This window comes from Tenrec ecaudatus, chromosome 8 (genome assembly GCF_050624435.1).
Source record: "Tenrec ecaudatus isolate mTenEca1 chromosome 8, mTenEca1.hap1, whole genome shotgun sequence".
Classification (NCBI taxonomy): domain Eukaryota; kingdom Metazoa; phylum Chordata; class Mammalia; order Afrosoricida; family Tenrecidae; genus Tenrec; species Tenrec ecaudatus.
The window spans coordinates 45,650,273-45,674,218 of NC_134537.1; the positions used below are offsets into that span (position 1 = coordinate 45,650,273).

Below are 23,946 nucleotides of genomic sequence, written 5' to 3' on the forward strand. Positions count from 1 at the left end.
GTGTTTGACCAGTGAGGTAAAAGAGACGAACCCAGTCAACCTTCTCAGAGTGCATAGTGCAGAGATCTTTGCTGAGAAGAGTGAACAGTGCTACTTGGACCTGTGCCAAGACGCTTTGGGAATACAGAGCTGAGGCCCTTCTCCTGGGCTGATAAAACCAGAGAAGGCATGTTGAGGGAGGTGAGTTTAGGCTGAGGATCTAATGAAAAATAATCGTTCCAATAAAGGTAGTTGTATTAGTCAGGGTCCTCCAGAGAAACAGCAGGCAGAATCAACAAACAAGGTGGCATCTAGTCAGTTCTAGCTCATGGTGACCCTTAGGTGTCCAAATGGATCTTGCTCCAGAGGGTTTACAGTGGCTCTGAGTTTCCAGAAGTGGTCGCCCGGCCCTTTTCTTTCAAGGCACCTCTGGAAGGACTTGAACCTCCAGCCTCTTGATTAACCACCAAAGACATTGAACACTTTTACCAACTAAGTGCAAATAGAGGGCGGGGAAAGCAGAGTTTAAAAGAACTGGTTCACAAGATTATGGAAATTTGGCAAGTGTGAAATTTGTGGCTAGAAACTTAGACAAGAGTTGGTATTGAGTCTGAAGTAGGGTAGGCTGGCAAGCTGGAAACACCAGCAGGAACTCTGCACTTCATTCTTGAAGTGCCATTTCTTCTCCAGAAAGCCTTGGCTGTTCTTAAGGCCTTCAATTCATTGGATTAGGGTAATCTGCTTTAGATAGAGTCACCTGATTGTAAACGTTAACCATTCAGCAACAGCATCCAGACTAGTGTTTCACCGAACAGCAAAGTTGACTTATAAAATGATCATCACAGGAGTAGAACTGGCGGCCAGAGATATGGGAGAAGGACCGTAAGACCCAGAGAAGACAGAGAGACTAGCACAGGAAGGACGCACGTGAACCCTGAGTGTAAGGGGATGGGCATGAAGGAAGGTGAGTCTGGAGAGAAAGGTGGGAGACAGAGCCTCTTACACTTGATGGTGAGATTTGAACTGTGTCCTTAGAGAACACATTTTAAGCAAAGAATGAAGAAGAAATACTTAGAAAGGTTTCTTGTGCAATATGGCTTTATTTTACATCTTTAAAATATTTTTTAATTGTTCAACGTGTTATCACTGTCAGTGAATTGTAAGCTCTTGAAAATGGCCCTTTTGTTTCTGTGTCACACAGGAGAGCTGGTACAATCCCCACCCCACCCCTGCCAGGCCAGGCCAGGCAGTGAGAACCCCAGCTCTGCCTGTGAGCTGCCCAGCCAGCTCGAGGCGGCATTGTGTTTTGCTCATTTGCATTGCTGTCATTATTCCATGAACCACAAGTAGGTCACTGCTCAGAGACCTGATCTGACTTTCAGCATTGTCCCCCGGCTCTTGGTTTCAGGCTGCCTGTCCTTGCTGGTGACGGTCCAGCACACAGAGCGCTATGTCACCCTGTTTGCCTCGGTTGTCCTCAAATGTGATTACACCACCTCCGCTCAGCTCCAGGACGTGGTGGTGACATGGCGCTTCAAGTCCTTCTGCAAGGACCCCATCTTTGACTACTACTCTGCATGTGAGTCCCCTGCCCCTTCTTCTCACTGGGTCATAGACTCCTCCTCTGTGAAATGCTCAGTGCTTCAGGGATTAGGAATTAATCGGGATTGCAAATATTTAAAGTGAATCCATAAAGATCTCCTAATGCAGTTCCCTCATTTTACAGGTCAACTAAGCCCCTCGCAGATGAAATTACTTGTTTGCGGTCATATACCATACCATTGTATCTGTTTTTCAATGTCGATCCCACCTTGTTCTAGAATGTGTTAAGGCAACTCAGACAGGAGGACGCAAAGCAAGTCCAATGCCCTGGTCCATCCTGGTTCTACAATAGCATGCTGAGATACTGAGGCAGACCCATCTCCCTCATCACTTAGAAAGGCAACAAAAATAGACTCCTGCACTGCTCAGAAAGAGCCAAGCCCGGGGCTGCTAACTGTGGGGTAAGCAGTCAGCCTGGTCACTGGTGCCAGCCCAGGGCCAGCTTCCCTCTACAAACAGTTTTGGGGCTACATGGTCATCCTCTTCCAACTCAGTTCTTTCTGGGCTGGATTACTCACCAGCAGCACATGTGGACAGAGTCCTTTGCCTGTGGCAAAGTCCCACCCCTCAGCCATGAGGTCCCGACTCACCTCAGCTCTGCCCTCTGGAGTCCAAGGTCCTCCCTCTGTTCTCCTTCAAAGGAGCAAGGATGCCAGATCCCCATAGTTCACCTGAAGACAATTAACCTTTTAGAAATGTCAAGGGGGGGAAGCATGCCACCATAAGAAGGGAGTGGGCATCATGAGATGCGAGAAAGGAAGGGGGAGGCAGCAGTTTTACCTTGTGGGGATCTGGGGTCAAGATCCCAGGGTAAGAAGCTGATTGTCTTAGCCACCCACTGGGCCTGGCTTGGTCCCCACAGGCTTCCTCATTCCTGGAGGCATTGCTTCCTGGGAGTTCTGGGTTCATCTGTCGCTGGCAGATCTAACCGCTTTCTCCCTTGTGTGGTGAGAGCAAATGGTTGGACTCCGTGGGAGCTGAGGCTGGGGTAACTCAGAAAACAAGCAAAGGAAATCAGAAGGAGAAACAGGAGCCAGCTAGGATTTGAGAATGCTGGCCTTTGGGACAGGGTTGGGGTCTGAAGTTTTGCCACTCAAAGGGTGTTCCCAACACCTAGCATCACCTGGGAGCTGAACAAATGCAGACTCTTGACTCCCTTTTAAAAACTACCAATCAGAATCTGGCTATTTGACAAGAGCTCCAGGTTATTTGTAGGTTGGGTCAAAGCTGAGAGGTTTCCTTGCTCCAGGCAGCAGGACGTGCGCCTTTCTTCAGGGGCGTTCCCCATCGCTGTGTGTCCTCTCTCCCCAGCATACCAGGCAGCTCTGTCCTTGGGCCAAGACCCATCCAACGACTGCAATGACAACCAGCGAGAAGTCCGCATCGTGGCCCAGCGCCGAGGCCAGAATGAGCCTGTGCTGGGGGTGGATTACAGGCAGCGCAAGATCACCATCCAGAACCGTGAGTGCCGGGGAGGCAGCAGGGGAACTGGAGTTGGTGGGGAGAGGCAGACGGCAGGCAGGCCTGGCTGGCTGAATCAGCTTGGGGATTTCCCTTTTTTCCTGCTGCCCGAAGACAACAGGCTGCTTGATCACAGTCATGGTTTGAGCCAAGTGCCAGATTCATGAAACATGCTGTGCCAGCTGCAGGCATTCCCCCGTAAGTGGGGTGCATGGACCAGGGGATGTACTACAATCTTGGCTGAAAGTCGGAGAGTGGGTGGTTTCCAACTGAAATGTGCTTCCCTGAGAAGCAAAGTGAAGCTGGGGGTCAGTCCCCTCAGTTTCCTTCTCTGACTGCTCTCAGGGCCTGCTCAAACCTCAGACCCTTTGAGTTCCCTCTAGTCACTCCTATTGCCCGTGTCCAAGGATATAGGGGGTGTCAAGATGGCCATCTCCAGTCCATTCTCACCATCACTGAAGGAAAGAACATTGGAATTGGTTAAAACCCCTGTGTTCCCACTCGCCCGCTCAGTGACCAGTAGCAGATAAGTTTTCTTTGATCTCAGTTTCCTATGTCTAAGATAGGCACAACGGTTCCTGTCTCCACTCTGGAATGAATATGAAATGTTTGGAAGCTGTAACTACAGAGTATCACTTCTGAATGCCTGGTGTCACAGGGATTGACTAGCGGCTGCTTCGGGAGTCAGACTTGGGTCTTCCTTCTGTATTACTGGCTGTGTGGACATGGGCGAGTCACTGTAAGCCTCAGTTTTTATAAAATGGAACTTGCAGTAGCAGACCTCATGAGATGTGATGATTCAGTGAGCGGATATGTACAAAGCACGAAATGTACAGCATGTGTTAGTTATGGTCACGCCATATACTTTTAGATGAAGGGCCGGGCGCGCCATGCAGCTCGCTTGTATTCCAGGATTTCTGCAATGGCTTATTGGCAGAGAATTCAGAATCTCCTTGATATACTGGGACAAGTATTTGCTGGTCAAATCAGGGGGTGGAGGGTAAAAGAATATGCCCATCAAGCCACTTGTGGCATCTGTCGCTTCAACATGAGGAAATCAGTCCATCTCTATGGCTATTTCAAAGTAGGAACAGTTTGAAGGAAACAAGCTTGCCACATTGCTTCCAACCTGACTCTAAAGTTTAATTCTAATGGTTTAACATTCACCCTCTGATTTCCCCAAGCACACATGCACCCCTCATCAAAGGTTCAGGTTGATTGCACTTTCTCCAGAGCCGGCAGGATAAACTCTAATCTGCCCCCAAAGTTTAGTCTCTTTAATGAAGCAAGTCTCCCTTCTATTTTCTGAAGAATAAAGTGATCATTGGCGATAGTCCCCGTCTCTTTTCTAATTTTCAGTTGGACCATTTACTACCTTCAACCCTAACGACCATTGGACCACATCTTACCTTTTGCTGGTTCCCACGGGAAAGCAGTGTCTGTCCCCTGGGTTTTCATTTCCACCTCCAGGCTTTGTGAAGTCCTTGTCTGCCATATTTGCATCACTTGAGGTGGCCCTGTCAAATCAGCCCTTGGATCACTTAAAATAAGAACACACACCTCCCTTACCCTAGCATCCCTAAAATGCTCCTGATGTCTCCAATAAAATTTAGAGCAGACTTACCATGCACACTAATATTTGAGGGGGGTGGTTCCCCCAAAGTACTTTCACTGTTCTTTCAAGTCTGGGAAAGTTGTTGTTGTTGTTTTCTGGCAAAAGTAGTGGATCTGGGAAAGAGTGGGTAGAACAACTAGTGTAGGGACTGACGTAGAAGGAGAAGGAAACAGAAGTCAAAGTTTGCTCCAGGGTTGCGTGACCTCACATTTTTGTTTCATTTCCTCTTTGTGATAGGCGGGGTTGACTAGAGAAACAAATCCGGGGACATTCAGATATGTATAAGAAAGAGCTTTCTATTGAAGAGTAATTGTGTATTAAGAAAACATCCCGGCCCAGTCCAGAGCAAGTCCTAAAGTCCAATATCATTAGGCCATAAGTCCGGTACTAGTGCATGTATTCCTCTTCAGACTCAAGTAGCTGCTCGCAATGATGTCTAATGCAGGAGGAACACGGGCTGGTGGGTGCAAAGCCTTGTGGATCCAGTGGTGGTGGAAGCATCTCAGCACTAGCAGGTCTCCACATGACTCCTCCAGTGCTCTGTGTAGCTCCTCAGCAGGAAGGTGAAGCAGGAGAGTCTCTCACGTGGCTTTTCAACAGGAAGAGGAAGGCAGAGGGGGTGGGGGGAGTTCCCAAGATCCTCATGAGACGGCCACATCCACAAGGAGGCTGCGACCTGATGGACAGACTAGATTCCACCCCTACACTTAGTTATCACGTTGACATGAAATTCTGTAACTGCCACACTCTTTAACAAGGAGATAATGAAGAACTGCAGATGTAACCCCTAACTGAGCAGGAGCAAGTCTTAAAATTTTCAAAACGGTTCCCTTGCCCTTCCTAGGCAACAGCAGAGGCAGCCATCACTGGAAGATATGGAAACGGCCTCTGCACCCCGGCCAGATTTTTAAGCCATTTCTGGTTAAGGAAGGGGCTTGTTCCTCTCCAAATCCACCACGGTGCTTGACATAAAGCTGAACTCACAGCAGGTCTTAGGAAGCCTTTGTTGACTATGCTAAACTTGAACATATCTGCTGTCATTCACTTATCTTAATAGGGTTGCAAGCACTTGGTGCTCAAGTGCCCTAGGTCAGCATTCACTCAGAATATTGGCATTTCACGCTTCAAGGTCCAGAGGCGTCTTCTCCTTTTAGGCTGGTAAGGGGTTCGTGTTGAGGAGTTTTCTACCCAGTATGAAGAGGACAAAGCTAAATTTAACCCATAGGTCAAGAGTTGATGAGGGGCTCTTTAAAACATTTATGGAAAATTTGAATTAAAAGATCATGGAATCTTGCCATGAATTTTTTGAGGTATTTATTGAGCACCTCTTTGTGATTAGGGACAGCAGCCTTGAGGTAGGAAGACATGGTTTTTAACCTATCTCTCTGTGTTAGTCCAGGTAGACTAGAGAAACAAATTCATAGCCACTCACATGTATACAAGAGAGAGTTTTATATAAAGGGTAATTGTACATTAAGAAAGCATCCAAGGCCATAAGTCTGATATTAGCCCATATGTCCGGTACCAATCTATAAAGTCCTCTTCAGACTCATGAAACACAGGCAATGACGCCGAATGCAGGATGATCACAGGCCAGTGGGTAGAAAGTCTTTAGATGCAGCGGCATTGCAAGCATCTCAGTGCTGGCAGGGTCTCCACATGGCTTCTCCAATTCCCAGGGCATGGGGTCTATCCGTATAGTGCCATGTGTCTTGTCAGTAGAGCGTCTCCCAATGTATCTTATCAGTAGAGCATCTCTAAGGGAGTGAGTAGAGAGTCTCTCCCGCCTCCAAGGAGGAAAAACCAGATTTCCCAGAATTCTCAGAACCCATGCCCACACAGAGGTCTCATTGGCTATGATCTGATTGACAGACTAGACTCCACCCCTTCATTTTTAATCCTCTCGTCTCAAATTGACACCAGATTATATAACTACCCCACTCTACTACTATTATCTGTGTTATTAGGCCCAAGTATACAATCATTGAACACGTGTTTCTGGTCTGTAAATGAGGCTACTAGCCATTTCTCCTGTATCTGTTAAATTAAGTTTAGCAACACGTAAATAAAAGTTCAAAATATCAATGGCTTAAGCAATAAAGAATTTTATGTCTCTTTCATATATAAATTTAGGGTCCAGATCTAGTGCAGTGGTTCTGTTCCAGTAGTCCTGAGAGACCTAGGCTCCTGCCAGGTCACCACGGATGTCATCTTCTTCCTGATATCCAAGATGACAGCCATCCACAAAGCAGAGTAGATGAAGAAGTGAAGAAAAAAGAGCAATAGTTTTTAAAGACTGGTTTCTAGAAAACTCCTGGGAGCCCTCGTATGCTGCTTATATCCCATAGATCTAAGGAGAGTGACGTGTCCATGTCCATGAGACAGGATCAGAGAATTATATGAGGCAATCAATCCAAAACCATGATCAATTCTCCCATCATGATGCTGTGTGCAGAAAGGAGAGAGTCTCAGAGGAAAGACTCACACTCAAGACCATTCTCTGAACTAGCGAGGGACCTTTTAGAATGGGGAAGGGCGGTGCTGGCAGCTGAGTCAGAAACCAGCGTCCTCTGCTCTGACCGTGGGCACATTCTCCCTCTCTTCTGTGCAGGAGCAGATCTCGTGGTTAACGAAGTGATGTGGTGGGACCATGGCGTATACTATTGCACCATTGAGGCACCAGGGGACACCTCAGGTGACCCAGATAAGGAGGTGAAACTCATCGTCCTACGTAAGTGCTGCTGGTGTTTTTTCTCTGGCCACCATGACACTTTCTCCTACAGCAAATCCAGGTGCTGGTTATTGGATTGCCAACCTCAGAACCTCTTTTATCAAAACCAAACTATTGCACACGGCTCAATCGTAACCTGTAGTTCGGGAGTAGTATTGACTGAGCTTCTAGAACATAGGGTCCCAAACTGATTTGGCCTACTATCCCTTTTCCAGGAAAAAAAAAAAATCGCTCAGCAGTCCACTGGTGATTAAAAAACGTTTTGGGTACTATAGCTCATAATCGAAGATAAAGTCTAGGTCTCTGATTGTATTGCACCCCTGGATCATTCCAGCACCTCCTCAGGGGTAGTATCACCCACTTTGGGAAAGACAGTTATTGCTGGAAGCCTCCCCCTGGGTGTGGACACGTAGTTCAGCCCCTACGTGGCTTCTCCCCCACAGACTGGCTGACGGTGATCTTCATCATTCTGGGAGCGCTCCTCCTGCTGCTGCTGCTGGGCGTGTGCTGGTGCCAGTGCTGCCCTCAGTATTGCTGCTGCCACATCCGCTGCCCCTGCTGCCCTGCGCGCTGCTGTTGCCCCGAGGAAGGTGAGAGCGGAAGAAGAGGGATGGGAGCAGGTGATGCCAGGGCCCAAAGCCCCAAACGAACTAACTTCCCCCACCCAGATCGAAATCCTGCCTCCTTCCAGGCTCTTGTCCCATCACAAGCTTGGAGGAGTGTAGCCTCAGCCATGAAAATGATGCTTGGGGAAGCTATCGGGCCACACGGAAGATGCTGTCTGTGCACATCTAGCTTTCCCGTTACTTTCCGTTCAAATGCTTCTACCTGCTGATGACATGTCCCTAGTGGTCCCAGTACGTCTGCACTGCATCCAGGACTTGCTTCTAGTCCTGACCTTGAGGGGGCTGGAGGGGTGCTTTGGGTGTAACACCGAGAGAAGACTGCTCCTCAGAGTAGAGAGGTGACAGAGCAGTGGTTCCAGAACTAAGCTCACATTAGGACCACCTGGGCCCCACCAATGAGGTTTCTGACTCAAAGCTCCCAGGTGGTGCCAATGCTGCAGCGGGTGGTGGTGGTGGGGGACGTGCGTGCGTGCTGTGTGTGTGTGTGTGTGTGTGTGTGTTGGGGGGGGCAGGGGGCAGGGTGAGGATCGTGCTTCCAGAATGTGAGAAAAAGAAACAGGAACAGATTTCATTCTTAGGCTGAAATTTGACCTCCGTAAACAGAATTTTGACATTTCTAGAGAATTTGGCTATCGACTGCCAAAACATAAAAATCTGTTATACAGAAATCTTTTCTTCGTAAATAGATGAAGAAGTTGCTCAAAGGGGAAGTTGTTTTGTTTTTGTTTTCAATAATATTCCTTTTCCTGATAATGTAAGCAAACCACTACATTGTAGGAAATTTGAGAAATGTCATTTTGACCCATTTGAAAGGAAATTTCAAAAGAAGGAATTATCTATTTTAGGATAGGAACAAAACCTACCAAGTGTACAATGTCAAGAAGGTCATTGGTCTGAGTTTGGTTTCAGGCCTGTGTTCTGAAGTTGATGCCTTACAGGAAAAAGGAACCAATTCTCATTGGGAGTCGACTCTATGCGTGGGCCCTTTACATATTTCCTCATTGAACCCTTATAACAACCCTAAAAGGCAGGTCACCCCTATTTAACATAGCATGAGAGTGAAGGCCGGAGAATTACACAGCTAGTAAGTAGCAGCAACAGCACAGTATTTAAGCCCAATTTCATCTGGCTTGTGAGTAACTGTTTCCCACCATGGGCTCTGTCAGGACCCCATGTGTGTAGACCTTGTAGAGCTCAGTGGGATTGGCTGAGATACCATTGAACTCCTTGAAATTTTGGAAGAGAACAGAGAACTCAGTATTGGGCCTTGGAATCCCTTACTTTTGAGGGACCTCAGAGACAGGGTCGGGGAGGAGTCACCACCGCTTGAATTTGAGTAGTAATATGCAAAACAAAACTCCTCCCAAGATGCCATTGCTGAATTCCTAGGTCAGCGAGGCCTTCAAATTAGGCAGGGCCCAGGACAAAGACATCACCCAAAGACTGGGTGATCAAGACATCTCCTAAGCTGAGGAAGGTTCTAGAGAGAGTGGGTTCTCCTAATGTCCAGAGTTCATGTAGAAGAACCAGTGAAGCAAAGCAATAGAAGCCACAAAGAAAGCTGGCGTCATTTTCAAAGTGAGTCACTGGGGCAGACGCTCCTGAGAAGTCTGAGGACAGGAGGGGAGGGGCAGGAGTGGTTCAGGAAAGCTGTTTTATGGGGCGGGGTGTGTTGTTTAAATCAGAGAACCTGAGGTACCTCCTTCGACCAGTAGCCAAGGACAATAAAAAGTGAACAAGTGAAGCGTTGCGTGCTCCCTGGAGAGGGGTAGAGTCAGCTGGAGGGACATCAGACCCACAGTGAAAGTGCTGGCTGTGGGAAGGAGAGGAAAAGGCAGGCTGGCCTCTGCACACACAGAGAAAGTCATTCCAACGTGGAGGGCGACTCAGGTAGAAGGGATGAAGCTGAGGGACCTCATACGCGTGAGCCTGTCTCAATTCTGGCAAATCAAAAATTTAGACCCAGAAGGGAGCTTTAAGGATGACATTCTGTGGTTTGTGAAATTCTCAGATCACAGCCCACCTTTCCAAGCTGTCCCCGCTTCCCAGGGAGAGTTCATAAAAGGTTGTACCTACATAACATAAGTAGCTGTCAAGCCAAATATGGTGGCAACCCCCTATGGGTCAGAATGGACCATGCTCCAGAGGGCTGTCCGGGTTGACTTGGGGGGGGGGGGTGGGGGGGGGAGGGAGAGGTAGATTGCCAGGCCTTTCTTCTGAGGCAGTTCTGGGTGGACTCACCTCCAACCTTTTGGTAAGCAGCCAAGCCACGCACATTAACCACGAAGGGAGTAAAGGCTTAAGTGGGTTTGGGAAATGGTTGGGGTTCAAGGGTGGTGGGTGGGGGGAGAAATCACACCAAATGTTAGTAACCCTTGGGAACTCACTTAATGCTAGTAATCAAGTCACAGTGGAACTTAGAGGTCACAGTTTTAAAATGGTACCCCATCATTTTCCCATAAGATCCTCCTTCCCAGAGAGCCCTGAAGACTCCCACTGCAGGCCACATTGAGAATCTCTGTCCTACCCAGCCACCCAGCCCCAGCCCGACCCCTGCCCCTCATAGCTGAGGGACGTGAGCCCCAGAGTAATTGCTACACAATGACAGTCTTGCTGGAGGTGGCTCCCCGTCCAGGTCTGGCTCTTCTTTTTTAACAAAGATGATGTCATCAACTAAACATCCATGGGGAAGGGAGGTCTAAGTAGGGAAAACTTGAATCTCTCTTGTAGAGGTGGGGAGGCGAGCCAATAGAAGATCTATCAGGATGGCTTTAGTGGGAGGAGGGTTATTTTATTATTTTTAGATTTTAAAAAAATCATTTTATTGGGGGCTTGTACAATTCTTATCACAATCCATCCATCCATTGTGTCAAGCACATTTGTACATTTGCTGCCTCCATCATTCTAAAAACATTTTCTTTCTACTTGAGCCCTTGGTATCAGCTTCTCATTTTTTCCTCTCCCTCCCAAGGCTTCCCTCTCTCATGAACCCTTGATAGTTTATAAATTGTTATTATTTTTTCATGTTTTATACTGTCCGATGGCTCCCTTCACCTACTTTTCTATTGTCCATCCCCCTGAGAGGGGGGTTATATGTAGATCATTGTGATCAGTTCCCCTTTTCTCCCCCCAACTTCCCCTTACCATCCTATATGGCTACTGTCAATATTGGTCCTCATGGGTTTATCTGTCCTGGATTCCCTGTGTTTCGAGCTCTTATCTATACCCATGTACATGCTCTGGTCTAGCCAGATTTTTAAGGTAGGACTGGGATCATGATAATTGGGGGGAGGGCAGGAAACATTGAAGAACTGGAGGAAAGTTGTATGTTTCAATGGTGCTGTACTGCATCCTGACTGGCTTGTCTTCTCCCCGCGACCCTTCTGTAAGGGGATGTCCAGTTGCCTACAGATGGGCTTTGGGTCTTCACTCCAGACTCCCCCTCATTCACAATGATATGATTTTTTGTTCTTTTTTCATACCTGATCCCATCGACATCTCATGATCACACAGGCTGGTGTGTTTCTCCCATGTGGGCTTTGTTGCTTCTCAACTAGATGGCAATTTGTTTATCTTCTAGCCTTTAAGACCCCAGATGCTCTATTTTTTGATAGCTGGGCACCATCATATTTCTTCACCACATATGCTTATGCACCTATTTTGTCTTCAGCGACCATGTCAGGAAGGTGAGCATCACGGAATGCCAGGTTAATAGAAAAAACGTGTTCTTGCATTGAGGGAGGACTTGATGAGGAGGGTTATTTGATATACACAGCTGGAATGTTCAATCAGCCTTGGCAGCCGAGGGCCAGCAGTGGAGGGAGCATGTGTTTGCTGGTGGTTCTCTTTGAGGCGGAGAAATGACAAAAGTTCCAAGAAGTGTGGGGTTCTCGAAAGCTCCTGTGGCTATTGCTGAAATAGTGTATCTGGAAGATTAGAGATGACTGACAGTCGAAGGGAAAGGAAGAGGACTGAATGACCATGGGTCAAAAGGTGAGCACACGATGGACTCTGTACAGGTAGAAAGGAATTGTAAGTAGTCCCCAGTGAGTTGTGGGCAACTGCAGTTGTCGATCTTCAAAGGGAGCCAGCTCTGTGTGGCGATGCGCACAGATGCTGGTGACTACAGCAGAGGAGAGATGCGGGTCTCTGAGGAGTCTGAGAATAGGTTTTGAGGACCATTTTGGTCACAAAGGAGGAAGTCTTAGAGAGTGCACCCTGAGTCCTGGCTTTCCCCAGAAATGCAGGTGACTGCCTTTGATGGTTTAGTCTCCACATGTGTGCTTTTGTCTCCCCCTTTGGGATTTTAATGGCAAAAAGAAGTGATTTGTTATGACAAGGAGATCCACTGTCTCTTGACTGTCACACAGTAGGCATTTCATGGCTTTTATCTTGTTTAACTTCAACTTGTTGACATGGAAATTATTATCCCCTGCTGAGAAGACTGGGTCTCAGACTCTGAAGATTCACTTAAGTGACACAACTGAGGTTCAAGTTAACTTTCATCTGACACTCAAAGCCTGTGGTGTTTCAGAAAAGACTTCTCACCCCAGGACCGTATTTCTCAGAATATCTCATCTGCCCTTGTTGGTGGTAGGAGCCATCAAGTCGGTTCTGAACCCTCGCGACCCCATGCCCAACAGAACAAAGCACTGCCTGGTTCTGCACCAGCCTCTCAATAGTTTCTATGCTTAAGCCTGTGGTTGCAACGAGGGCCTTCCCCTCTTTTGCTAGCCCTCCACTTTGCCAAGCATGCTGTCCTTCCCCAGGGACTGGTCTGTCCTGACAACAGGTCCAAAATATGTAAGACAAAGTCTTGCCATTCTTGCCTCCAAGGAACACCCTGGCCGTACTTCTGACAGATGTGTGTGTCCTTTCAATAATCCATGGCACTTTCGATATTCTTCCCCAGCACTGCAATTCAAACACATGAATTCTTCAGTCTTCCTCATTCAATGTCCAACTTTCACATACATGTGAGACAATGGAAAATACCTTGGCTTAGCTCAGGTGCGCCTTAGTTCTCAAAGTAACATCCTTACTTTTCAATACTCTAAAGTAGTGGTTCTCAACCTTCCCAATGCCACGACCCTTTAATACAATTTCTCATGTGTGGTGACCCCCAACCATAAAATTATTTTCGTTGCTACCTTATAACTAATTTTGCTGCTGTTATGAATCTTAATGTAAATATCTGATATGTAGGATGTATTTTCATTGTTAGAAATGGAACATAATTAAAGAATAGTGATTAATCACAAAACAATATGTAATTATATGTTGTGACATATTTATTTCTAATGACAAATTAGTGAAATTTTGTCTTGAAGCATGGTGTAGCATGAGTAACAGTCTTCATTCTGGGTACTCCCTTGTGGGTGTATCTGCATGTGGGCGGATCCTCCTGGAGACGGATAGAGGAACGATGTCTCGGTTCCTAAGACCATTGGAAATATGTGTTTTCTGATGGTCTTAGGCAACCTCTGTGAACAGGTCATTCAACCTCGAAGGGGTTGTGACCCACAGGTTGAGAACAGCTGTTCTAAAGAAGTCTTGTGCAGCAGATTTATCCAATGTAACTCATCTTTTGATCTCTTGCCTGCTGCTTCTGTGAGCATTGATTGTTGAGCCAAGCAAGACAAATCCTTGGCAACTTGACTCTTTTCTCTATTTTTCATGTTACCATAAATCACATCATCTAGCATTAGACCTTCTAGTGGAGAATTTGCAGGAATCTCTATTTTAGCAAGCTTATTAAGAGAGCCCTGGTGGCACTATGGATTAGGCATTGGGCCACTAATCATAAGGTTAGTGGTTCAAAGTCAGCAGCCATTCCTTGCATAAAAGATGAGGCAGCCTGCTGTCATAAAGATTTACAGTCTCAAAGACCCTATGGCGGGTTCCTATGAGTCGGAATTGACTCAATGCCAGTGGGTTTGGTTGGTTTAAACTTTTTATCTAGGCAGACTTTACTCCACTGAGGCTCAGAGATGACTTATTGGGAAATTTGGGGAGCCCTCAAGACAAAGTGAGTTACATGTTGGGCTGTTAACAGCAAGGTCAACAGTTCAAAACCATCGGCTGTTCTGTGGGAGAAAGAGGAGGCCTTCTATTCCCATAAAGAATAACAATCTCAGAAACCCACAGGAATAGTTTCCCTCTGTCCTACAGGGTTGTCATGAGTCAGACGTGACTCAATGGCAGCCATTTTTAGGTTTTAGAAGCTTGATTCCTTTCTCAGAGTTTCTGACTTTTTTTTTTAAAAAACCTGTCTGATTTCCCATTAGAGAAACAGAAACAATCCAAATCCAGACCTCTTCCTGGGGCCATTTCAGGGACATGAGGACAACACTACTTTCCCGTTCCTTCCCATCAGCGCTAATACATCCAGGAAGGAAGAGGTGTTTGGGGAAAGTAGCCAAGAAGGGAACATGGGGACAAATCTCTGGAATATGGAAGGAAATGACAGGAATGCTAACCGAAGAATTGAAAGGAGCATCCAGGAAATTACCTGAGAAGGCGTCCTAATTGTGTGGGGGCACATGTCTGTTGAACGTGTATGCTGAAAGAGGAGCTCAACTCCTCCCCCCCACCCCCACTATTGGACGACACAAATTCACTGCCATTGAGTTAGTGCTGACTCACAGTGACCCCTGTAGGTTCAGGAGACTGTAACTGTTTATGGGAGCAGAAAGCTCAGTCTTTCTCTCTCGGAGCTGCTGTTGGTTTTGAACTGCCAACCATGTGAATCGCAGCCCAACATGTAATCACTACCCCAACAGGGCTCCTCCATTGGAATATTAGGAGAAGGAAATGATCAAAAGGGGAAATGGCACCTTCTGGAGGAAGGCGGGATTTCATTTAAATGGGGCTGTCCCAATGGAGTCCGTTGATCCTAGGCTTTGAAGGCAAAGACTAGAGGGAAGACAGGGAGCTGAGCTGAAGAGAGATAAACTGGTGAGATCCCCCTCGGGGCATTTTTTTCTTCCCTTCGTACATAAAGGCGTTGGAGACTTCTTATAGTAGGAAAGATGCAGGCTTCGATGTCGGGCAGATGTAGATTCATAGTCTGGCTCTGCCAGTTACCATCTGGGAGACCTTGGGCTGGAAAAGCAGCCCCTGAACCCCAATGCCCTCATCTGCCTCCCACCTGAAGAGATTTCTCTCGGCAGGATGTAAGCCCACGGCCAACCAGTCCATTCTAACTCACAGCAAACCTATAGGAGAGAGGAGAACTGCACCCCTGGCACTGTCACAGGGTCTGCCCTGGCAGTGGGCAGTGAGACCGGGGCCACAGGAAGAAAGGCTGCCAAGGCAGCGGCATTACTAGAGTTGGCTTCACTCCTCACTCAGTGTCACTCCTTCATCACTCAGCATCACTCCTTCATCAGTGCCCCACCCCCACCCCAATGGGACCTGCCCCAACTGGAAAGGAGTGTCTCCATCCTGACCAGGAGAAGAGGGGAAGAAGAACTAGGGGGACGTGAGGGCGTAGGTGGGGAAGCACCAGAACAGCTCTCTGGGTGGGGGAAGTTTCCTACTGGTCCTACAAGAAAGCTAACAATGGACTGGCTTTGTTATTTATGAGGGGGAAGTGTCCGTTGGGGAGCATGGAGTAAGTTCACCCCCTACTGTACTTGAGGAGTAAGAGCCCCTGTGGAGTCGGGGTTACACTCTAGGCAGTGGTTCTCAACCTGTGGGTCACAACCCCCTTGGGGGTCAAGCGACCCTTTTACAGGGTTCACCCGATTCATAACAGTAGCAAACTTACAGTGATGAAGTAGCAACGAAAATAATTTTATGGTTGGGGGCTCACCACATGAGGAACTGTGTTAAAGGGTTGCAGCATGAGGAAGGCTGAGAACCACTGCTCTAGGCTGTAACTGCAAGGTTAGCAGTTCAAAACTACCAGCCACTCCTCAGGAGAGAGACAGGGCTTTCTACTCCCATAACGAGCTCCAGTCTTGGAAACTCGCAGGGACCATTCTGCCCTGTCTTAAAGGGCCACTCTGAATCGACATCCACTCAATGGCAGTGAGTTTGGTTTGGGTTTGGTACTGGAGGAGTAGGAAGAAAATGGCCAAGGTTGAGTCGGGGGTGACTGCACTGGGTAACACCAATCCTAGGGGTGCCACTGTGGCACTCACTTCAATAAGGGCACATACAGCCTTGAAAATTGTGGGACATCTCTACCCTAACCAATAGGGTTGATAAGTATGGAAGAGACTCACTGGCAAAGAGTTTAAGGGATTGGGGGCACGACAGGAGTGCCAGTTTAGGGGCCGCCTTTGCTCACTAACTGAACCAGCCACTTCCTGCATTTCAATGCACCAGTGCATTGCCTTCATGCACCGATAGGCAGAGACCTTGGGAGACTCAGAGTGACCTCCAAATTGAAGGCCATGACCAAAACCCACGGTAGGCTTTTTTCACTGGTGCTCGCTTTGATTGGGTGGGTGGTAGGCTTGAGGCCAGCTCAGTGTAGGGTCTCGGGTGCCAACCTCCCCTGCTCTTTTTCCGTAACGTTTGCTTGGAAAGGACATGATCTTTGCCTTCCCCCTTCCCTGCCACCTCACCTCACCACTTAAGAGATTCTTGCTGTCTAGGGGAAACCCCGACACTTCATAAGGTGAAGAGAGAAACACAAAGAATTCCCTGGAATTCCTTCATTCACTTTTGTGCATTCTCTCTTACCTTCCTCCCACCTGGGGCTGGTGCACAAGCTAGACACACACTCTTCAGTTCTGCTTCTTGTACCAGTAATCCTGCCTGGTGACCTTCAACATCCACGCCCTTCCCTTTTTCCAGCAGGAGTCTCTGAGCATCTCTGGCAGGTCCCTAAAAGCCCCCAGCCCCTGACTCACAGGGTCTCTAGGCCTTGGCATCTCTGCTTTCTGTTTCTGCCTGCGTGCAGATGTCATTGCTAATATCCATGTGTGCATCCACGGTGTTCTTGGAAATGGGTAGACTGGTGACTGCTTGGAGGCTACGAAGCCCAATTTGAAAAATATACTTGCTCAAGGTTCAGGAGCTGCCGGTTACCTGGGGAATTTATTTCAAGCTCCTTCCTCAAAGGAGTGTGGATTTACGACTCCCTTCAGGTTGATAATGTGATTTCTGCCTCCTGCTCTGGGTTGTTCAAGTGCTTGGTGTGGGTAGGCCGCTAACACAGGTTTGAGTTCGCTCCCAAGAAAAGTGTGTTCTGATGTGATTGAACTATTGAATTGGATCATCCTCGGATTGTGTCCCTATCCAACTCTTGATAAAAGAAAGAAAAATGTGCGAAAAATAACAGTAAGTCACTGAAATGCCGATGGCGTGCGCGCAGGCACACCACACAGGAATGCCTGACACTTGAGTTAGGACCGATTCCATGGCAACGGGTTCAAGAGAAGTCACCTGGGAGGCAGAGGAGAGAAGCGTGTGTGTCTGTCTCTCTCTCTCTCTCTCTCTCTCTCTCTCTCTCTCTCTCTCTCTCTCTCTCTCTCTCTCTCTCTCTCTCTCTCTCTGCAAGGCCTCCACATGGAGAGAATGGAAGTGGGCTGGGGGTGGGGGCCTGCCCTGGCTCAGGGTCTGCGTTTTCCTTCTTCCCCTTGCAGCCCTGGCCCGCCACCGCTACATGAAGCAGGCTCGGGCCCTAGTCCCTCCGATGATGGACAAACCCCTGTACTGGGGGGCGGACCGGAGCTCCCAGGTTTCATCCTACCCAATGAACCCGCTGCTGCAGCGAGGTAAACCTTGCCAGGCACTTTGGGGTGGGGAGGGCAGAGGGCTGATCGGAAGCTCCGCGACCAGTCCTGAGGGCCTCTTAGTGTGTCTGGTGGCAGCGGGCGGGCAGAGTCAAGGTACGTGATGGGCCCTTCCGGAGGGTCGTCTGGGGTCAGCAGTTGTGCATGCTCATGTCCTTGTTCCCATTTCAGATTTGTCCCTCCGGTCCAGCCTGGCACCGCTGCCCCTGGCTCACCCTGCCGCTCCTCCTGCCGTTGCCAACGGTGTCCTGGAATATTTGGAGAAGGAGCTGCGCAACCTCAACCCAGCTCAGCCTCTGCCCCCGGACCTGCAAGGCAGACCTGGCCATCCGTGCAGCATGCTGTCCTCGCTGGGCTCCGAGGTCACGGAGCGCAGGGTCATCCGCCTGCCCCCGCTGCTCAGGGACCTGCCGCCCTCCCCAAGGACCAGCCACTCCTCCGGCCAGCCATGGCTCGCCGGCCTCCCCCCGGGACCCTGGGATCTGAGCCGGGAGAGCAGGCTGCATTCTTACCCGGATTTCCACCCAGAGGCCAGGGACCGTTGGCCGAAGCCCTGGGCACCCGAGGGGAGGGACCTAGACCCCCGGAGGAGGGGGCGGCACCGTGGCTCCAAGCTGAATGGCTCACCCACACTTTGGTCCGAAGGGGACCAAAGTCTCAGTGACGGCCCTGCATCCAGGGGCGCACGCTGGCGGTCCAGCCGCCCCCCTCCCAGGAGCCACTGTCCAGAAAGGCCCCGCAGGCCCAGCCCTCGGGAAGGTGCCCAGAGGCCCCGGGGGCGCAGGCACCGCAGCTACTCGCCCCCTCTGCCCTCGGGCCCCAGCTCTTGGAGCTCAGAGGAGGAGGAGGAGAGGCAGCCCCGAAGACACCAGAGGAGCCGGGGAGCCTACCACCGACGTCACTCACACTCCCCAAACTGGCCCGAAGAGAAGCCCCCGAGCTACCGCTCTCTGGATGTCATAGCAGGCAAGAATAGCAGGAAAAAGGGGAGCGTGGAGAGGCGTTCGGTGAGCTTGGGGCATCCTGCTGAGGGGCGGGCCGGGGCAGAGCGGATCCTCCCAGGCTGACACCCCGCCTTCTCTGGCTCCCACTACGGGGGACCGCCTCTTTGTTCCACACAAACTGTCCAAGGGACTTGGTCAGGCACCACTTGTTCAAAGTAGTCAGCGCAGGGTGCAGGGGAGCATGCTCCCAGCGCCTGGTCCTCAGTTTCTCTTCGGAGCCCTGTGGGGCAGGGCAGGCAGAAGTAGGCTCAGGATGGTGGGGCAGCTTGTGGGTCTGGGAACCAGGAGCAGAACACAGGCCTAGATGGCTAAGGCTGTATCGCCTATCTTAGTGGCCGCGCTTTTCTTAGCAACCCCATGTCTGTGCCCCAAATTAGAACCTGCTGCCCGATGGAGGGTGTCTGTGCTACTTCTACGTTGTGCAAACCAGCGTGCAAGGAAGGCCTGGTGTATGCCAGGCCCGGGCCCTCTGAGAACCTGAGAAAGGATGTTTATGATTTATAAAAACAAGAAGGTAGCTCAAAGCCGGATGAAAGCGTAAGGATCCTGTGACTAGTTGAAGTACCAGTGGGTGCAAATCCTTCCTACCTGTCAGCCTGAGGCAGGGACCTGGCCCTTTAGGGGTAGGCTTTCTAAAAGATGGGACTTGTGGACCCTTCTGTAATGAACACTTTGCAATGATGGTGTTCTGCTGGCATTGCCAGTTGGCAACGCGAGGTTGCCACTGCTCAAAACTATTCGTGAACTGTCTTCAGAGCCAACGTGCCAGCTCCCCCCATGAAGATAAAAATCCTTTTCTCCCCCTTTCGTTGAAATAGTCCAAGGGATCTACAGCAGACTCTGAGGGAAGATTCCGGAGTGGGAGGGCCGGGCCGCGGGAGGTAGGGGTTGGGGGTTACAGAAACAAGAATATTAATCTCTCAATGGGCTCTGAAAGACCACTCTCCTTTGGAAGCACAGGTTTTGCTGTGGCTTGTTTAAAAACCAGTGAGTTGTGTATGCAAAGGATCAGCCCCCTGAGGAGAGTCCTCCCCCCACCCCCACCCCCAGCAGCTTCCTGTGAGAGTGGCTGGTGGAGGAGGACTGGATCCCTGGCAGGCGGTGTACTAGATTTCACACTGGCTGCTCGCCACTGTCAACAGTGGAAAACCACCCGTGGCGCCGTGGGAAGTCGAGGCTTTCTACTCCTAGACAGATGTACAGTCTTGGAAACTCACAGGGGCTATCCTGTCCCGTCCAAGAAGGTCACTAGCTAGTCGTGAGTTTGTTGGTTGGTTTTGTAAGTTAAATGATGAGTCTCCTTGTAAGCCTCAAAGAAGGGTAAGAAGAAGGCAGGAAGAGGCCCTTTACACACACACCCTTTACAGCCCCCCCTTTTCCACCCCACCTCCCCCCAAACACACACCAATTATACTAGCCTCTAGGGAAAGCCTTTTCTAGCCATTGTTTCATTTCGTCTTCACAGCTGCCCTGTGAAGCTCTGGAAGAGGTAAAATAGCTAGTGGGGAGCAAAGGCAGAGTTGAACGCTGCCCTCTTTCCTGACCACCCTTTGCGATCACTCAGAGGCAGGGGGAGCAGTGAGGTTTTCTAGTGACTTATTTAGCCCTCATTTTCTGGGAAGATCAGAGCTTTCTTCATTACCAATAAGCCATAACAATCATTCTACCACAAACAAAACAAAATCATTATTTTAAACAGCAAAGATTCTTGTCCAAGATCATTGGTAAAACCTTGCGCCCACAGAGTTATCACCGCATCACAGGGAACTTTCCCTCCTGACAGTCTCCTGAGGCCCCAGGCTGAAGACTGATTTGGCAGATTGGGTGGTTTGAAGGACACAGCCTTTTGACCCTTTGATTTGTAACATGGCACTTGAGTGCCCTCCTCCCTCCTCTGTCAGTGGGGTGGCTGCTTCCCACAGCGGCTACCCTCCTGGCCTCTGAAGTAAGTCCTGGCTTGCAGGTAAACTTAGACGTAACCGTACAGCCAAGCCACAAGATGGTGACACTTGATTTCTAGGTAACCCTTGAGCTGCAGAGATACAGCACAATTTTCTCAAATCAAGCTTTCCGCAGTTACCGTTTTACCAACACTTTTTGCAGACAATTTCTCTAAACTGTTTCATTACGTATCTAGAGTAATGGCAAACAAACCAAAAAGCTTGGCTCCTGTGATACTGCCCCCAAGGGTAGAGTTTAACAAGTTGGTACTAACAATCAGGGACATCTGTGCAGCTAGCTAATGGGGACCCAGCCTAGGTAAGAGCGATCCTCTGTACCCATGAGAAAATGGAAGTGCAGTTGAGGGAATCACCCACTGGATTCCAGAACAAAGATCTTTCACTTCAGTGAAGATCACCTTCCTTATTCTTCCACAGCTAGAATCTCAGAAAGACAGGAAGCAGAAATTCAAGGGTTTTACTCTAGTAGTTACAGACTGACTCCCTTCAGTCCTGTGTTCCTGGCCCCCTTTCACTACATTTCTTTCTAACAAGGCATTTCTCTTCCCAAGGCCTTTCTAGCTTGTTCTAAACTTATCTACACCTGTCCTAACAAAGAGAAAGGACTGCATTCCTTTCTTTCCCAACTAATTTCAAGATTTTAGGTAGCGTTCGGGGGTGGGGTGGGGTGAGGGATTGTTGTTTTTTCCCTTCTTCTTAATTCTTTGATTTAATTTTTTTATCAAGATTTTTACTTTCAATAAAACGTCTAATCCTTGATCATGTCTAGATGTTCCTTTAATGAGCCCTGGGAAAAAAATTTTGACCACGTTCCCTTGCTTCCCTTTGTTCATAAAGAATTCATCACAATATTTTGATTGTCCAATCTCTGAAACTCACTTTTTTAAGAAATTGGAAACACAGATTTTTTATATATGTAATAAAATGAGTATACATATATATGCATTATGAACAATATGTTTTAGCACAAGCACCTATCATCCTATTTCAGAACAGAGGAAGGTCGCATTCCTATCCATAGCTATAGCTATTTATAAGATAAACAGAATAAGTCTCTATAGTACATAGTTAGAGAAATATGAGGCAGCATAAACCATAGTCCTTGCCCTCACAAAACAAGTGTTTGCATAGAGATCAAGTGGAATAACTTCTGAAGAAAACTACTGAATTCTGAAGAAAACTACTGAGAAGAGGTAGTGATGTTCGAAAAGTAATTTCAGACATATATGAAAGGATATTTAGTTAAGAATTGGGAAGGAATGTTTCAGGAGACAGACATCAAAGGAAGGTTCCAAGAATATTTTTTTAAAGTACAGTTTTTCCCTAGCAACCACCCATTCACCCAAGATTTGCACTGTTGTGTATTGTATGTGTGGACCGTGGTGCACCTCACTGACTGGGTGTTTTTGTATTTGTTTTTCCCCAAGGAAATAGAGAGCTCCCATAGTGGAAGAAGCATGATCATTTAGTCCCTGGGCACAGCACTTGACTCCACCTCAGCTGCCATGTGTCACCAGCATCGCCTAGATATCCTGCTGTCTTGAGAGAGCCACCGAAAGTCTCTGTCATTTCTGGTTTAGATGCTGACATTCAAGTAGAAGAGTTTTAAGATTTTGAGAAATTAATATAGTTTCAACTTTGGTTCCTATGCTCTGAGTATTTATGTAGTCTCTAACTTGTAATGAGTGAACCTTAACTGGGATATAATCTTTCAAAAATTTAGTAGCCTGAATTTTCAACTAGGCTATGTAGGTCAAGACAATGGTCATTTTCAGAGAACACCAAGATCTTCAGAAGAAGCCAAACATGTTTTCAGAGCCATAGATCTATGGGGTATTTAAGAAAAATATTTCATGGAAACTTGTCTCCTCCAGTTGCATATGGTAAAGATTCCCTCAGGTTACATGTTGTGGTAGTTACATAATCTGTTAACTTGATACTATTAAGAGTGAAGGGGTGGAGTTTAGCCTGTCAATTAGGTTGCAGCTTGATGAGCTCATTTGAAGGTGCTATGGAGATAAACAGCTCACCGGAGGCAGGACACACACTCACTCCCTGCGAGACATTACTACTGGCAAGACACATGAAGCTATGCTAGAGGCCTGGAGCTGGAGGAGCCACGTGGAGACTCCTGCAGCATTGAAATGTTTCCACTGCCACTGGATCCACAAGACTTCCCACCCACTGGCCTGCGATCTTCCAGTATTCAGCATCATTGCATGTGTTGTGTGAGTCTGAAGAGGAAATCGTAGATTGGTATCGGACATATGGACTAATATTGAACTTATGGACTTGATCTGGACTGGGCTGGGATGTTTTCTCAATTTACAATTGCTCATTGATATAAAACTCTTTCTTATACACATATGAGTGTCTCTGAATTTGTTTCTCTAGTCAACCCAGACTAACATACGTGTGTACTGTGCTGACTCCATGCTGAGTTCATTGTAGTCCTGACTTTTCAATTAGAGATGGCACGAAAAAAGACTCCAGCCCTCTCAGGGGCTATATTCATTGCAAATACTGACATCACAGGAAAGCATTTTTGTACCAAATTAATCATGGTCCTTCTTCTCCTCTTGCTCTCTCTCTTGTTTCTATCCAATGTTTGTGTTCTTATACACTCATTAACCACATTAAATGCTTCTTGGAAATAACACAGTATATAAGTTAATAAGAAATATGTGCTGGCTTGAGGATTTTACCCCCAATAAACACCGGCTTTTCTACATTGGTGCCTTTGATTGTATTAATGAAGCCTTTTCCCCACTACAACTCAGGGCAAAGACAGTTCCACATGGCTTGTTTGGAACCATATTTCTCCTAGTACAATCAGAATTTCAGAGTGAAGTTTTCCCAAGCAGACAAATCCATGTTAGGTCTTACCAGCCAAAGAAACCCAAGGGGGCAGTCATGCCTAACGGTAATGCATTCTTTCTATAACATGCTAATAAGTTCTACCACCCCCTCCCATTTTCCTTGGGCCCCTTGGTTGTTTAAAACATCTGTTTGGGCCCCAACCAGAACCAAACTGACCCACTCCTGGAAGTGGGTGTGGTGGAGAGAAGGTTGGGGAGAGGGGCCAGCATGCCACACCCACATGGAGACAGGCCAGGAGGGAGGAAGAGAAGGGGAGTCTAACTGGGCCCCCACTGGGCCCCCCCCTCCCCCACTGGCACAAGAGGCTCAGAGGATGACATCCCTGCTGGGAGCTAATG

The 23,946-nt window shown here is 48.1% G+C and overlaps 1 protein-coding gene across 1 annotated transcript; it reads left to right on the forward strand.

Moving 5' to 3' along the window:
* The first annotated feature begins 927 nt into the window (after nt 1-927).
* ILDR1 (immunoglobulin like domain containing receptor 1) lies at nt 928-22,197 on the forward strand. Its single transcript, XM_075557168.1, has 8 exons — nt 928-943; nt 1,388-1,558; nt 2,893-3,042; nt 7,269-7,388; nt 7,832-7,978; nt 17,614-17,745; nt 17,935-18,770; nt 22,156-22,197. The coding sequence occupies exons 1-8, from the start codon at nt 928-930 to the stop codon at nt 22,195-22,197; spliced, it is 1,614 nt and encodes a 537-aa protein (XP_075413283.1).
* The last annotated feature ends 1,749 nt before the right edge of the window (nt 22,198-23,946 follow it).